This window comes from Pogoniulus pusillus, chromosome 19 (assembly GCF_015220805.1).
Source record: "Pogoniulus pusillus isolate bPogPus1 chromosome 19, bPogPus1.pri, whole genome shotgun sequence".
Lineage (NCBI taxonomy): Eukaryota > Metazoa > Chordata > Aves > Piciformes > Lybiidae > Pogoniulus > Pogoniulus pusillus.
In genome coordinates, this window is record NC_087282.1 from 9,301,312 (window position 1) to 9,316,771 (window position 15,460).

Here is a 15,460-nt window from a genome sequence, read left to right on the forward strand (position 1 = left end):
TCTGGAAAATTAGTCATTTACATTTAACCACTGCAAGTAGCCTTCTTTTTTATTAAAGGAAATCCTGTTGTCAGAAAACTTGAGTCTATCTGTCCATTTTCCTCTCTCTAGACCTAATATGCACAGTAATAAATCCACATACCTGCCAACTTTTCCATCACACAGAGTGTGGTTTAACCAAAAAACCCAATTAGTGCAGGGTAATTACATGTAACTACCTGCAGTCCCACAGATTTATATCCTCCTTGCTCTTGGGCAAGGGAAATGCAAGAGGACAGAGTTATTTAACAGCCAACTTGTTTTGGCCATCAGCAAGAGTTATTTTGGAATAAGGCAGAAGTGTCTAAAGTGGCAGCAGGAGAAATTACAACCTGGTGTCTATAGAAAAATGATTTATACGTCCATGAACTTCAGAGTACTGAGACAGAATGCTCCACAGGACAAAATGCAGGCTTTTTGTCACCCCCAACAGACAAAGGAAATTAAGGAACAGTTAAAAACAACAGCTTTTTGTACATTCTTCCAGGCATTGGTAAAATTAATTACCAGTGCTTCTGTGTACAAACAGAAGGTTTCTCCCTCACTCTAGATGGAAAGCTCATCCTGACACCAACTGTTCCCCACAGATGCCACCAACAAAGAAAATCGAGGGAGGAAACTTGACAGTTATGATTAGTTTTGGATCTGGCATTTTGGTAGAAACCTGCCCCATCACATTTTTGCTCAGTCTGACAGAGTGACAGGTGCTCTTTAGTACAAGTGACTGAGGAACAGTAATGAGCAATCCAAAGAAGTCACTCACCGTCAACACAGTGAAGAGTTCCTCTACGTACACTCTCTCAGTTTCTATAAGCTCATTTATAACATGGCTAAAATAAAGGGGAAAACAAAAAAAGAAGTGCATTATCATAGAATCATAGAATCAACCAGGTGGGAAGAGACCTCCAAGAGCATCCAGTCCAACCTAGCACCCAGCCCTAGACAATCAACCAGACCATGGCACTAAGTGCCTCATACAGGCTTTGCTTCAACACCTCCAGGGATGGCGACTCCACCACCTCCCTGGGCAGCCCATTCCAATGCCAATCACTCTCTCGGACAACAACTTCCTCCTAACATCCAGCCTAGACCTCCCCCAGCACAATTTGAGACTGTGTCCCCTTGTGCTGCTGCTGGTTGCCTGGCAGAAGAGACCAATCCCACCTGGCTACAGCCTCCCTTCAGGGAGTTGTAGACAGCAATGAGGTCTGCCCTGAGCCTCCTCTTCTTTAGGCTGCACAACCCCAGCTCCCTCAGCCTCTCCTCACAGGGCTGTGCTCCAGGCCCCTCACCAGCTTCGTTGCCCTTCTCTGGACACCTTTCAGCACCTCAACATCTCTCTTGAATTGAGGAGCCCAGAACTGGACACAGCACTCCAGGGGTGGCCTGACCAGTGCTGAGCACAGGGGAAGAATAACCTCCCTTGTCCTGCTGGCCACACTGTTCCTGATACAGCCCAGGATGCCATTGGCTCTCCTGCCCACCTGAGCACACTGCTGGCTCATGTTCAGCTACTGTCTACCAGCACCCCTAGGTCCCTTTCTTCCTGGCTGCTCTCCAATCACTCTGTCCTAGCCTGTAGCACTGCTTGAGGTTGTTTTGGCCAAAGTGTAGAACCCTGCACTTAGCCTTGTTAAATCTCATCCCATTAGCCTCTGCCCACCCATCCAGCCTGTCAAGGTCTCTCTGCAAGGCTCTCCTAACTTCCAACAGATCCACATCTGCTCCTAGCTTGGTGTCATCTGCAAACTTACTGATGCTGCACTCATTCCCCTCATCCAGATCATCCATAAAGATATTGAACAGGACTGGGCCCAGCACCAATCCTTGGAGACACCACTACTGACATATTTTTATGTCTGTTAAATATCCACAGGCAGTCAGTGCAGTTCAACCTCACAAACCTCTTGAGACTAAACAGATGCCACACCCAGGTTAAGCTGGAGGAATTCATGGCTGGGGCAAGGACTGGTCTGAATCAGTGTTAAACAAAAAAAAAAGCTTACCCTTTCAGGATATCTAAGTTGTCATCACTGTCTGAAATAAAATACTGCAGGGAATTCTGTTTTTCCTGATAGTCGTGCATGACTTCAATCTGGAAGAGAAATGGTAAGCACTGGGAAGAGCTGCAGGGAGGTCACTGCAGAGGTAGGATGAACCCACACAGAATCATAGCACCATAGAATCATTAAGGTTGAAAAAGACCTCTAAGATCAACAAGTCCAACCATCAGCCCAACACCAGCATATGCCCACTAACCAGTCCCTGCTGTCAGCACAGCAGCGTCTTGGGGAAGGATGAAACATGCTTTCTTCTAAGGAATCCCTTCTGACACAAAACTTTAGAAGGGCACAGAGTGCAGTGGGTAGCCAAATATTCCTAGGAACTACTCCTGCTGCATAAAATGGTGACACAGTTCATTAGTGAAGGGACCACAGAACAGTTTCCACATGGGAAACAACTCTAGATGAGAAGCTTTTTGGCAGGCAAAGAACAAAGTTTAGGGAATGATATGCAGAAAATCAGTATCTGTGACTTGGAAGACCAACAAAATCTCAGGTGCTAGACTAACACAACTAAACCATGTGGATATGAAAGATCTGGGGTTGGGTTTTTCTTAAAAGGAAAACAACCAAAACTGAAGAGCACCTCTCAATCCTAATTCTAAGCACCATCAATTTGTAAATGTTTTCCTGTGTATAAAACTCAGTCAGATCTCAAGAATCATTTTTTTTACCTTGCGAGAACTTGGAGTTTTTCTTGATGTTTTCTTCCCAGGGAGAGAGAGATCAAATGAAAATTTCAAACTGGAATTAAAATCCATACCTTGGGTAGACAGAAAAAAAAAAGGCAAATCAAAACAAACCATAATTATATATAATGTGCAGCTATAGTGAAGGAGATGATTCAGACAGAAAACTGAGAAGTCACAAAGAAAAATGGGCTGCATTTTATGGGTAATTAGCTGACACTACAAGCAAACTGACCAAACAAAATGGCAGCTATCTCCAATGACAATCCTAACATCAAATAGCACAAGGCACAGAAAGGTCACAATGAGGAAAACAATCAGAATAAAACCCCCAAAATGTTTGTTAAGTGAATAGTGCAATTGAAATCTAACAAAGTCTGTGAAGCCTCTGCAAATGACAGAAAGCATAAGATTCAATCACACTGCCTAAAGGAACATCACCTACTATTAGAAGGTCCTTTTATGAATGTAGGGCAAGATGCTGTTTCTCCACCTTGGAAGAGTTATTCTGATGTCAGTAAATAGCTACTAGCTGAAGTACTTTGGGCTACAGAGGTAAATGAAAACATTGATCTCCCCAACAACTGAGACAGAATCTTTCAAATGCTCAGAATCAACCAGCTTGGAAGAGACCTCCAAGAGCATCCAGTCCAACCTATCATCCAGCCCTGTCCAATCAACCAGACCGTGGCACTAAGTGCCCCATTCAAGCTTTGCTTCAACACCTCCAGGGATGGGGACTCCACCACCTCCCTGGGCAGCCCATTCCAATGTCACTCACTCTCTCTGACAACAACTTCCTCCTAACATCCAGCCTAGACCTCCCCTGGCACAGCTTGAGACTGTGTCCACTCGTTCTGTCGCTGCTTGCCTGGCAGAAGAGACCAACCCCACCTGACTACAACCTCCCTACAGGGAGTTGTGGACAGCAATGAGGTCTGCCCTGAGCCTCCTCTTCTCCAGGCTGCACACCCCCAGCTCCCTCAGCCTCTCCTCACAGGGCTGTGTTCCAGGTCCCTCATCAGCTTTGTTGCCCTTCTCTGGACACATTCCAGTATCTCAACATCTCTCTTGAATTGAGGAGCTTCTCACTCCCAAATAGTCACTCTGGCAATTCTTCACCAAAAGAGTCTTTCCCCCTCAATATAAACAGTGATAATTTCTCCAGCATCATTCCAGCTCCAACCTCAGTGGTATCCCCAAATGCCAGGCTGTAGGTCTAGAGGCTACACCAAATTCTGAGACTGAAAAATACACACACTCTGCTGTGCAATGTGCACCTAGCTTACAAAGAGAAAACAGAGGATAACAAATTATAATCACCACCATAAAAGATAGCCTGAAGTAATAAACCCTCTTCCCATTAGGGTGAAAAAAAGGTATCCCAGTACATGTGAATGCAACAGCACTTGTGTCTAGATCCACTGCTTCAACAGTGCTGACATCAAAAAGCCACCTTTTGTGAAGCAGAAGGTCAGAAGAGGTAGGTAAAAAATGGATGTAGAGGAATGCAAACTCAAGTGGAGAGCAAGCACTCCATCTTCTGATGGGGCTGCTGTAGGGTAAAGCTGCTGTGTGCCATCACATCTGTGAGACCTTAGACCTCCACAAGTCAACATGTCAAAGGAGAAAGGAGAGAGGTGTGGACGTTGGAGAGCAGATCAGAGATGTGCATGGGGTATGACGCATTATGGACAGAAAGACCCCAGAAAGAAATGAGGGTTTGCCAGTGGTTCTACTAGAAGATCCACTGGGAGGAAGTGAATACTAATAGGAAGTTGGACAGCAGATAAGCACCAGCTGCAGCTCAGTGCTCTGTTTCAAGAGTCCTCAGGCTCCACCACAGCCTGTCCCAACACTTCTGCACATCTCACTAGGTTTTATGGCTCAGGACAGGATAGGTTTACTCTTTCTTTTCTTTCTCCCCCCCCAAAAAAAGTGGTTTCAAAATTAGAAACACATTTATCAGACAGGCTACAAACCCAGGGCAAAGATGAAGTATCTGTCCACAAACAAAGAAAGGGAAAGGCAGACAGACAAAGAAGGAAAAAGGAAAGACAGACAGAAAGAAAAGAAAAGACAAAAGTGATGTGTTCAGAGGTGGTTTGGTTTCAATCCCTGTCATGAAACTCATCTATCTCAAAGCACTCCCAGCAGAGCCCAGCATGTGTCTTTGACACTGCACATCACGCCAGCAGGCCTGCAGCAGTTTGATGTTTTGTATCAAACAGAGGCCTTATTAAAAAGCCCTCTTGGCATGATCTATCCAAAGAGAAGCCTTTTGTCTTTCCCAGCTTGCTTCATTTCAACACACTTGATCTTTCTTGCAGGAAGGGGATTAATAGGTGATACCTGTGCTTTGCAGGTGGTGGAACGCCTTTGCTGGAAAAATGTGCATCCCATAAAGGCATGAAATAAGTCCAGCTGATTGATGATGGTTTCATAACATCCCACAAAGGTAGATACCCATTTAACCCTACTCTTTAAGCCTTATCACTTTCCTTTTGCTAGGCAGCTGGAGAATTGACATCAGGTGAAGTGGGTGATACTGCTTTAAAGCCTTAATGATTCTTGCCTGATTGATGAAGGGGTTGGCAGAGAGGGACCTGGGACTGCTGGGTAACAAGCAGCTGAACATAAGCCAGCAGCATGCCTAGGTGGCATGGAAGGCCAATGGCATCTTGGCTTGTATCAGGAATAGTGTGGCCAGCAGCACTAGGGCTGTCCTTCTGGCCTGTACTAGCAATGGTGAAGCCTCACCTCAAGCACTGTGTGCATCTCTGTGCCTCTCAGTGTGAGAGAGATACTGAGGTGCTGGAGCAGGTGAAGAGGAGGGTGATGAGACTGGGGAGGGGGCTGGAGTGGAAGTCTGATGAAGAGAGGCTGAGCAAGCTGCAGTTGGTTAGTCTGGAGAAGAGGAGACTCAGGGGGGACCTTATCACACTCTACAACTACCTGAAAGGAAGTTGTAGTCAGGTGGGGTCAGGCTCTTCTCCCAAGCAACTTGTGACAGGACAAGAGGGAACAGTCTGAAGCTGCACCGGGGAGGTTTAGGTTGGATGTTAAAAAGCACTTCCTCATGGAAAGAGTAATTAGACACTGCAGTGGACTGCCCAAGGGGGTGGTGGAGTCACCATTCCTGGACGACTTTTAAGAAAAGACTGGATGTGGCATTTAGCGACATGGTCTGGTCAATGTGGTGGTGTTAGGGCACAGGCTGGACTTGATGATCTCAGAGATCTATTCCAGCCTCAGTAATTCTGTGATGGGGTTCAGGGGTCAGTGTGGTCCAGTGAAGGAGGCATCAGCTTGGGAAAAGGCACTTTGGGATTTATTTACTGCACAGGCCTGCACGTTGAGTAGCTTCAATTCCCTCACTGCATCTACCTTCATTCCCACCCCTCCAGAAGCCTGCTTATTGACTTTAGTCACTCCCCAAGTTGGAGCTACTACTGCTGCAATTCACAGTAACCAATATTCACCAATTCATCACCAAAAAAAAAGTATTTGAATGTGAAGTAACTGCTTTATGCAGTGAGAACAGAGAATTGAAGACCACCACATAACTCAGTATGTCTCTGGTTTAACTAACACAGGTATTACTTTGGAATGCCTTTAAAGTCAGATACATCCAGGGCTACCAAGGATGAAAGTTTTCATGCTAATATTTAAAGCTAATATTGTGCAACATCCCATTACCTAAATCATGGCAGAAAACGCAGTGACCCCAATTCAACCAGAATTTGTACTTTATGGGTAGTAATTATTCCACAATTGGGATTTAAGGAAAATATCCTCAAGGAATCAAAGGCAGTTAAGCCCCCAGATCATTTCTGTTCATGAGATTTGAGCTCTCCTTTCTCCAAACTCCTTTGCAAACATCAGTCTGACTTTATGACACTTCCAGCTCAAGACAGCCACAGAGAAGAGTATGCTAATAAGTTTATAACCCTTGCCCTTTTCCCCCGTACTGCTAATTCACCAGTTTTCAGGCCAAAAAGATGCTAGTACAGACAAAATGGAAATGTGCACTGCTTACAGCTCTCTTTTTGTACTGAGAAGAACTGAAAACAGAATCATAGAATGGTTTGGGTTTAAAAGGACCTTAAATATCATCTAGTTCCAAAATCCTGGCCATGGGCAGGGACACCTTCTACTGGCTCAGGCTGCTGAAGGCTCTGTCCAGCCTGGCCTTGAAAGGCAGCTGGGCAGCCTGTTCCAGTGCCTGACCACTCCTGCAGGAAAGATGTTTTTCCTAGTATCCAACCTAAACCTCTCCTGGTGCCACCTGAGGCCACTTCCTCTCATTTTATCACTTGTTACTACAGAGAAGAGACCAACTGCTACCTTGCTCCAAACTCCTTTCAGGGAGTTGTAGAGACCTAGAACATATCCCTCCAGCCTCCTCTTCTCCAGGCTGAACACCCCCAGTTCCCTCAGCTGCTTCTCACCAGCTCTGTTCTCCAGACCCTTCACCAGCTTCATCATCCTTCTCTGGACATGCTCCAGCACCTCAGTGTCCTTCTTGTAGTGAACCCAGTACTCAAGCTGAATCCAGGGGCACAATCACTTCCCTGGTCCTGCTGGCCACACAAGTGCTGATCCAGGCTATGATGCTGTTGGCCACCTGGGCACACAGCTAGCTCGTGTTTGTCAAAATCATCTTTAGCCTTACTCTTGCTGCCTCAAAGCAAAACTATCCTCTGAAAATACCATGAACTTCAAATATTTTACCATGTTTTGGAGAGAACAATGGAGATTTTGATCTTGGTGGATTTTCTGGCCGAGGGGCTACCAACTGGACAGGCCTCACGTGTTTGTCCAACAGCTTCTTGAAGCAAGACTGACGGTTCTCAAACATGCTTCGGACGTTTTCGAGCTTGACCTGCACTGACTGGATCTGGCACTGCAGAGATTGAAAAAAGCTCTTGTGATCAAACCACCACCATCATTCTGCTCTCTGTCCCAAAACAGAGGACTTTAAAGGTGACAGCACCACAACACTAGCTGCTCTTGTTTTTCACTTGTTTCCACTAGAGGGGTCGCTTACCTTTAATTCAGATGTTAAGACTGACTCAAAATCATAGTGTAGGGCTTGGGGATCATAGTTTAAGTAGGCTGAAGAGCTTTCAAGAAACCTTTCTATGTCCTGGAGAGCTTTCTGAGCACCTTCTTTAGACTGGCACTTATCCATCTGCTGGTTGGCAAGGAGATAGGCACCTTCATCACAACACTGCAGAGCCTGGTAGAAGCACAGGACAAACACAGGGTGAGATCATCATCAGCACCTCTACTAAATCAAGATTCCCACGAGGAACATTATTGACAAGATCTCTATTGTCAACATGAAGCTAATGAGTACTCCTAAAGACCTCAGCAGCTACTGTTTTGATTAGAGAGGGCAATTTTTTTCTGGAGGGTGACTGCAGTCTTCAAAGCACGCAGCCAAGCTGTGCTCCCACTTGTACCCAGATAAAAAACAGTGGTTTAATTGGCACAGAAGCACTATTCAGTGCATAGCTGAATCAAGTGATAAGCAGGTCATTGTTCATCCAAGTCAGAAAGCTGAAGGGGGCACTACAGAGTTTATGATGAGACAGGCAGGTTTAGAAACATAGAATCAGCCAGGTTGGAAGAGACCTCCAGCCTAACCCATCACGCAGCCCTATCCAGTCATCTACACCATGGCACTAAATGCCTCATCCATTTTTTTCTTGAACACCTCCAGGGATGGCAACTCCACCACCTCCCTGGGCAGCCCATTCCAATGCCAATCACTCTCTCTGTGAAGAACTTCCTCCTAACATCCAGCCTATACTTCACCTGGCACAGCTTGAGACTGTGTCCCCTTGTTCTATTGCTGGTTGCCTGGGAGAAGAGACCAACCCCACCTGGCTACAACCTCCCTTTAGGGAGCTGTAAACAGCAGTGAGGTCCCCCCTGAGCCTCCTCTTCTCCAGGGTAAGCAACCCCACCTCTCTCAGCCTCTTTCTTGATATAAACACCTGACTCAGTGCAGACCTAACTGTGAGGAATCATGACAGTAACTGTAGTCATGCTTGCACATTGCAATCTATAACTCCCCATGTAAGAGGCAAAGCCAGGCTAGGGGTTCAGATGGCACTCACACAACTGGGGTGTGCACAGGCATGTAAAAATGCTGCAGCCAAGAGCCATTTCCAGTGCTGTAAACAGCAAGGGAAATTGTAGAAAGCAGGACCATGGTGAGTTCCTGCAGAGGCCATGGGCTAGACCACCAGCACTAAACAGCATTGCAAGCAACACAAGAGAGGACACTGCCCTGCAGTGGAAAGGCTCCACAGATTAGTGCGACACTGAAGTGGAGCACAGAGAGAATATTCAAGTTCCCCAACCCTCAAAACAGTGAAATGGAAAAAGGTTCAAACTTTACTGCTTTTCTGAATAGTCTCAAGCATCTTACAGTCACATGTCTTCAGGCATAATTAGTGTAAACTTCCCTAAATGAATTTTAATGCTGATTAAGATATCAAAGCGTGTTGGAGCCGCATGACTCCACTTCCATGCTAGCACACAGCAGCTGCACCAATCTGCCAATCTGTCACCTTATTCTACAGTCAGCTATGTTTACTCTTAATAAATTGCTGACAAAGAAGGGCTGGGGTTTATCTGAAAGCTTTGCCTCAATTGCACTGGGTATGAAAACCTACAAAGTCAATTAATGCATGGATGCAGCATGAAAACAGGAGCAACAGCAGCAGCTGAACTTCAGTGTTCTGAATTGCCCTCCAGAGATGCCCACCTCTTTCTGCTGATTATTCAGAGCACCAGCAGATATGTTTGTTAACTTAACCAGCTAAGTGAGGGGTGAAGCACTCACACCTCCAGCCTCTGGGGAACACTTTCCTACCATGAACTGCTGAAGCCAAGCTGCAAATTACAGATGCTTCCAGCTAAGAAGCAGAGAAGCCAACCCCATGGAGAAGCTAATTACCCACTTCCCAAGGCACTGTGTCTCTGAACTCTACCTGCTGAAGGCGAGTATGAAGATCCAAGGTCTTCTGCAGCCGCATCTGCTTCCTCTTGATCTCATCAGACAGGAGATCGGAATGGTGCCGCAGCTCGTTGCATTGCTGGCAGATTAAGTTGAGTGCGTAGTGATGGTTTGCTGCTAGCTGGTGTCCATGGAGAATCACCACCTGAGCCTTCCCTATCAGGTCCTTCAGGGAAAGCAAGAGAGTGGATTGCACACTGACTGAAATAGTGCCGAAACATCTGCATGGAACAATGTGCACTCCCTTGTCCTTCCAGATTTCAGGTACACACAGAATCACAGAACAGTCAGGGCTGGAAGGGACCTCAAGGATCATCCAGTTCCAACCCCTCTGCCATGGGCAGGGACACCTCACACTAGATCAGGTTGCTCAGAGCCACATCCAGCCTGGCCTTGAAAACTTCCAGGGATGAGGCTTCTACCACCTCCCTGGGCAAACTGTTCCAGCGTCTCACCATGCTGAGGGTGAAGAATTTCTTCCTAACATCCAATCTGAACCTACCTGCTTCTAGTTTTGCTCCATTCCCACTAGTCCTGTCACCATCTGACATCCCAAAAAGTCCCTCACCAGCTTTCTTGTAGACCCCTTAAGATACTGGAAGGCCACAATAAGGTCTCCTCAGAGCCTTCTCCTCTCCAGACTGAACAGCCTCAAGTCTCGCAGCCCATCTCTACAGGAGAGGTGCTCCATCCCTCTGATGATCCTCATGGCCCTTCTTTGGACACACATGGAGATGACTTCCATGAGGAGCAGCTTTACACAGGACAAAATGGCACCCACCATCTGGGGAAAAAAAAAACTTCTGCTATCCAAAACGTGGCTGAAGAAGAAAACAGTCTGTCACCAAACTAGAGATGCTGCAAATGCCTGCTGGCAACATATTACTGCTGCCTCCAGCAACTGCACCTTTTTGAAGTGCAGCTGATGTCCAGTTTAGGCACACCAAGCTCATCAGCACAAAAGGCAATTTGAGCAGTTAAAACAAACCAGAGCCTTTGCAGCAAATCCTGATGGAGAGAACACTCTGTCTTGTCTGCACATCTTAGTTGATGTAGTGGTTGCACCTCCTCTGGGATTGACTTTCTGTTGGGACTGTGTCCCTGTGCCCCTGTCTGCCTGGTCTTTTGTTCCTTCCCCCTCTATCCACAGACAGTGAAAAAGCCTTACACTTTCCCCTAGGACTTTGACTTTCACAGAAGCTTCCGAGCATCACATGCAGACCCCTCAGGATTTCTCTGCTTGACCCTGGCCTGCTTGTCAAGCACTTTTCTTTGGAGAACCACTTGGGCTCCTGTAAATCATCTCTTCACTCTTCTCTCCCCTACATCTTCATCCATATGCTCTGTTCAAATCACAGACTCGCCAAGATCGCAACTCTTTTGCTTCTCCATGTGCCTGGTAACAAGTCTCTGCCTATTAGCACTGCTAAAGTACTTAACATATAAATAATCCTTCTTTCAGCTCATTAACTCCCACGCCTCCCCTCTGTTCAGACATTTATCTCTTCCAGATTTTCACGGTGGCTCAGCAATTTATTTTAACTGTGAGAATTAAACACCCTGTTCCTGGCTCTCAGAGTGATGATAGTGTTGCTGTGCAGAGCAAAAACACAAAATCAATCCTTTAGTGCAGCCCTTTACCAACAAATTGCACCAGAACCAGGACCTTGCAGAAAACATCTCCTACCGCAAATGCAGAACATGCCTCTTGTATTTCATTAGTGTCTCTTCCCTTGAAAGATCATCTCACCTGAGCCATACCATCAAAATGAGCCAAGTCCTTGAGCCTCTGTTTCACTTGGGGACCGCTGTCACCAGTGTCAGGCAGCTCTGCTTGCTGACTCATTAAAAATTCAATGGCATTCTTGACCTAGACACAGAGAAGAAGACTGCTGCAGAAGGCTACAAAGCACAGGCAGAAAACCATTCTCAGACTGAAGTTAATCACATTTTAGCTAAGACTGCTAAATCAAATGATAAAACTAGTGTCCAAGAACTAGTTTCTAAATTCAAAGATGCTTCTGTCAGCAAAACCTGTGTGACTGCAGGACAATGATACCTAAATTAGCTCTGCAGGGGGAAGCATAGTGGTCCCCCCGCGAAGCTAGCTGGACCTGCAGAGTCAAGGAACAGCAGCATAAATTAAACATTCTCAAAGGAAAAGGCACAAAAACTTCTCCTTCCTTTTATCCTCCAACTCCTCCTTCTGCCAGACGAAGGGCATCTGATCATAGAATGGCTCAGGCTGGAATGGACCTCAGAGATCATCTACTGCAACCTCCCTGCCAGAGGCAGGGACACCTCTTATCTAGGCTCAAGCTGCTCAAGGCCTCATCCAACCTGACCTGGAACACCCTCAGGCACAACTTGCCTGGGCAGAGTCTCACCACCCTGGTACTGAAGAACTCCTTCCTAAGATCCCAAAATGTTGCCATTATTTACACAGGCAGCTCCTCACATCAGTTTTATCATTAATCCAGCACAATTACCAACTGGATAATATCTTTTTCTCCATCACATTTGCTTACTCTGCTGTCAGATGTTCAGTGCTTGATGAGACTTTCTCATGCAGCTGTCCCTCTAAACAGTCAGGTGGCAGGTATTAAATTTAACACAGGGAAATGTTGCACCCTGGCATCACAGACCTAAAACCCAACACAAGTTCAACATCCCTCACAGAGGCAATCAATAGCATACCTCTTGAAAACTTTGCTCAAACTTCCACAGTTGCAAATATTGCTCCATTTTTAACTGATGTTTTTCCCAGAAGCCATCAAAAGCAGTCTCCATCTCATGCAGCTGACCAAGTAACCTTGAGCACAGAAAAAGGACAGGAATGGAACAGTTTGCAAAGGGAAGATAAGCAGAGATAGATAAGCCCTGGACATTGCTTATTCAGGTCTTCTGAACCTGGTCTTCAGGAGAAGACAACAGATGTGTATATGTGACTTGTGAAGACCTCAGAGAGAGTTTTAATGACACCATTACTGCAGATGACAGCACCTTGGAGAAGCATTTATTGCCATCTCCCTTTACCTCAGAGTCTGACATGGGATAACCCTGTACCTGCTTCATCCTATCAGCAAGAAGGAAAAAACAGAGCAGGTCAAAGTTGTTTGAGAGAAGCAGTTTGATGGGCCTGGAGCAAAATTCTTTTTGTCTTTAGCTGTTTGATAGTGATCTGAGTAACACATTTCATCTACACTTAAATAACATGGGCATTCCCACTCAAACATCAAACAAATCAGAACACAGGGCACTCACCGATTCACTGTCTCCCAGTCTCCAGGCCTCTCGTGCTCTTGGTCCTGACTGCATTCCTCCAGGTCAGGCTCTTCAAAACTGCTCAAGAGCAAGTTTCCTTCTTTTGTCACTGCTGTAATATCTTCCTGTATAATGCAAAAAGTATTTCTGATTCAGGCTACTTTTTATGAGGTAAGGGCAACTCATTTTGTGTTTTTCTTGACTTAGTCTTCCTGTATGAAATGAAGAACCAGGATCCATCAGACCAAAGGAGTCCCAGGAGACAATCTAGCCCCCTTAACATGGGGTTAACCCCTGGAGCTGGAGAAGGCTGGGTCAAAACTGGCACACATGAAAACATCAGACTACAAAATGATCCACCACAGCACCACCATAGGTCCTTCTCTGTGGGCAGGTGGGTTTGTATCTAGCGACAAGTCCATGTATTCAAGCAAGCATTTATGTGGCTTGGAGGCTGTGCTTCCCCATCAAGGTCATCTCAGGAGGTTGCAGGAAGAGCATCCCATAATGAGACAAAGCTGGAGCTGACAGCATGTGGCACCACTAACTGGAGCTCCCAGGTACAGAAGCAAGTCAGCACTTTTACTGCAACCTCCACTTAGAGGAAATTGAAACCCTGGGTGTGTTCATTAATAACAGCTGCGTTGGGCTCAGCCTCAAAGCAAACAGGTACATTTAGTCAATTGTTTTCAGAGTGGAAAAAAGAGAGCAAACACAGGTGAGAAGGAAGAAGTGGCTGATGAACTGAGCTGGAAGAAGCTCTGTATGCAGCTCCATTGAAGATCCAGCTCTGGAAGAGTAAGAGCTCAACCTAGGAGAGGGACAGATTTCTATCACAAGAGAAACAATGGCAAAACCACATCAGGGAGAAGATTCAGAAAGTACAGATCTGCTTAAACACTGCCTGCCACAGACAGCTCACAGCAACCTAAACACAAGATCACCTTCAAGGCAGCAGCCCCAGAGGAGAAGGGCACAGCCTCTCCCACACACAAAGTGTCCACTGCCACTTTGCCACTATAACTAAAACATCACAGAAGAGGAGTGCAAGGCAAAAACTCTATCTCCTTCTGATACCCAACAGACTCAAAGGAGAAGAGGAATTATACAGCATGCTTTAGGTTGCAGGTGACTGTTATTTCATCCTCCTGCATAGAACCATTGAATCATTTCAGTTGGAAAAGACCTCTAAGATGATCAAGCCCAATTATTTAGCTAACACCACTGTGTCCACTAAAACGTGTCCCAGAGTGCCATCTCTACACAGCTTTTTAACACTTCCCAGGGATGGTGACTCCATCACCTCCCTGGACAGCCTGTTGCAATGCCTGACCACTCTTGCAGTAAAGACATTTTTCTTAATACCCAAACGAAACCTTTCTTGGTGTAACTTCAGGCCATTACTTCTTGTTCTCTCACTTGTTACTCGAAAGAAGAGACCAACCTCTACCTGGCTTTGACCTCCTGTCAGGAAGTTGTAGTGAGAAGGTCTCCCCTCATCCTCTACTCTAGAACAAACAACCACAGTTCCCTCAGCTGCTCCTCACCAGGTCTGTTCTCCAGACCCTTCAGAAGCTTTATTGCCCTTCTCTGGACACCCTGCAGCACCTCAATGTCCTTCTTGTACTGAGGGGTCCACTCTGCAGAGCTCCACCTTCTCCTCTACGTTCAAAGTCTTCAATCATATGTACAGCAAATGAACCTGACTGTGAAACAGGTGTTAACTTTTTCTTTCCCATTCACCATATCAAAGAGGTTAATGTCTTGGTTACTCTGTGTAATTGATGTCTGTGAGTTTTGCATTATGTTTGCAACCAGCTGCTTCTGTTCACTATCACAGCCACATAAACGATTCTGATCAACTCATTATCTGAACGCAGGAATCAGCTGTACCAATCTTGGGGCTGTCACAAGAGAGGCCAGGATCTTGTCATCACAATCTGTGCACAGTTTCTCATCTACTTTCATCTTTCATCGTCTTAGAAGGAACAAAAGAAAAAGGCCAACGGACTTCATTTCAGTGACAAGCCAGTGAGCGGTTTTGATACTTGAAATTGATAGATGAGGCATTCAAAGCAACAGATGCCTTGTGCCAAGTGCTGCTGTGCTTTATATGCAAATGAAAACACAGAGTGTGCTTTATTTTCCCACAATGGGTGTGCTGCTGACTGCTTCACACACAGGACTATGTTGTGGAGTCAATATTCACCCCTACACTTTGGCCATACCATCACAGGATCAGTTAGATTGGCAGAGCTGTTTAAGTTTGTCGAGTTCAACCACTGAGCCAGCAAAACAAGGTCTCTCAGCACCAAATCTACACATCTTTTAGATACTGCCCAGGGATTGTGCCTCCACTACTAGCCTGAGAT

At 45.9% G+C, this 15,460-nt stretch overlaps 1 protein-coding gene across 4 annotated transcripts in view; it reads right to left on the reverse strand.

The window, feature by feature from the left end:
• MCF2 (MCF.2 cell line derived transforming sequence) overlaps nucleotides 1-15,460 on the reverse strand; it is a 73,364-nt gene that overhangs the window by 19,915 nt on the left and 37,989 nt on the right. For all 4 annotated transcript variants that reach the window (XM_064159160.1, XM_064159159.1, XM_064159162.1 and 1 more), the window contains 9 exons: nucleotides 13,089-13,213; nucleotides 12,522-12,636; nucleotides 11,575-11,694; nucleotides 9,799-9,990; nucleotides 7,842-8,033; nucleotides 7,526-7,697; nucleotides 2,777-2,865; nucleotides 2,046-2,134; nucleotides 803-869 (listed from right to left, as the gene is read on the reverse strand). In XM_064159160.1, coding sequence (XP_064015230.1) covers nucleotides 803-869; nucleotides 2,046-2,134; nucleotides 2,777-2,865; nucleotides 7,526-7,697; nucleotides 7,842-8,033; nucleotides 9,799-9,990; nucleotides 11,575-11,694; nucleotides 12,522-12,636; nucleotides 13,089-13,213 — 1,161 coding nt within the window. The remainder of the gene's footprint in view (nucleotides 1-802; nucleotides 870-2,045; nucleotides 2,135-2,776; nucleotides 2,866-7,525; nucleotides 7,698-7,841; nucleotides 8,034-9,798; nucleotides 9,991-11,574; nucleotides 11,695-12,521; nucleotides 12,637-13,088; nucleotides 13,214-15,460) is intronic.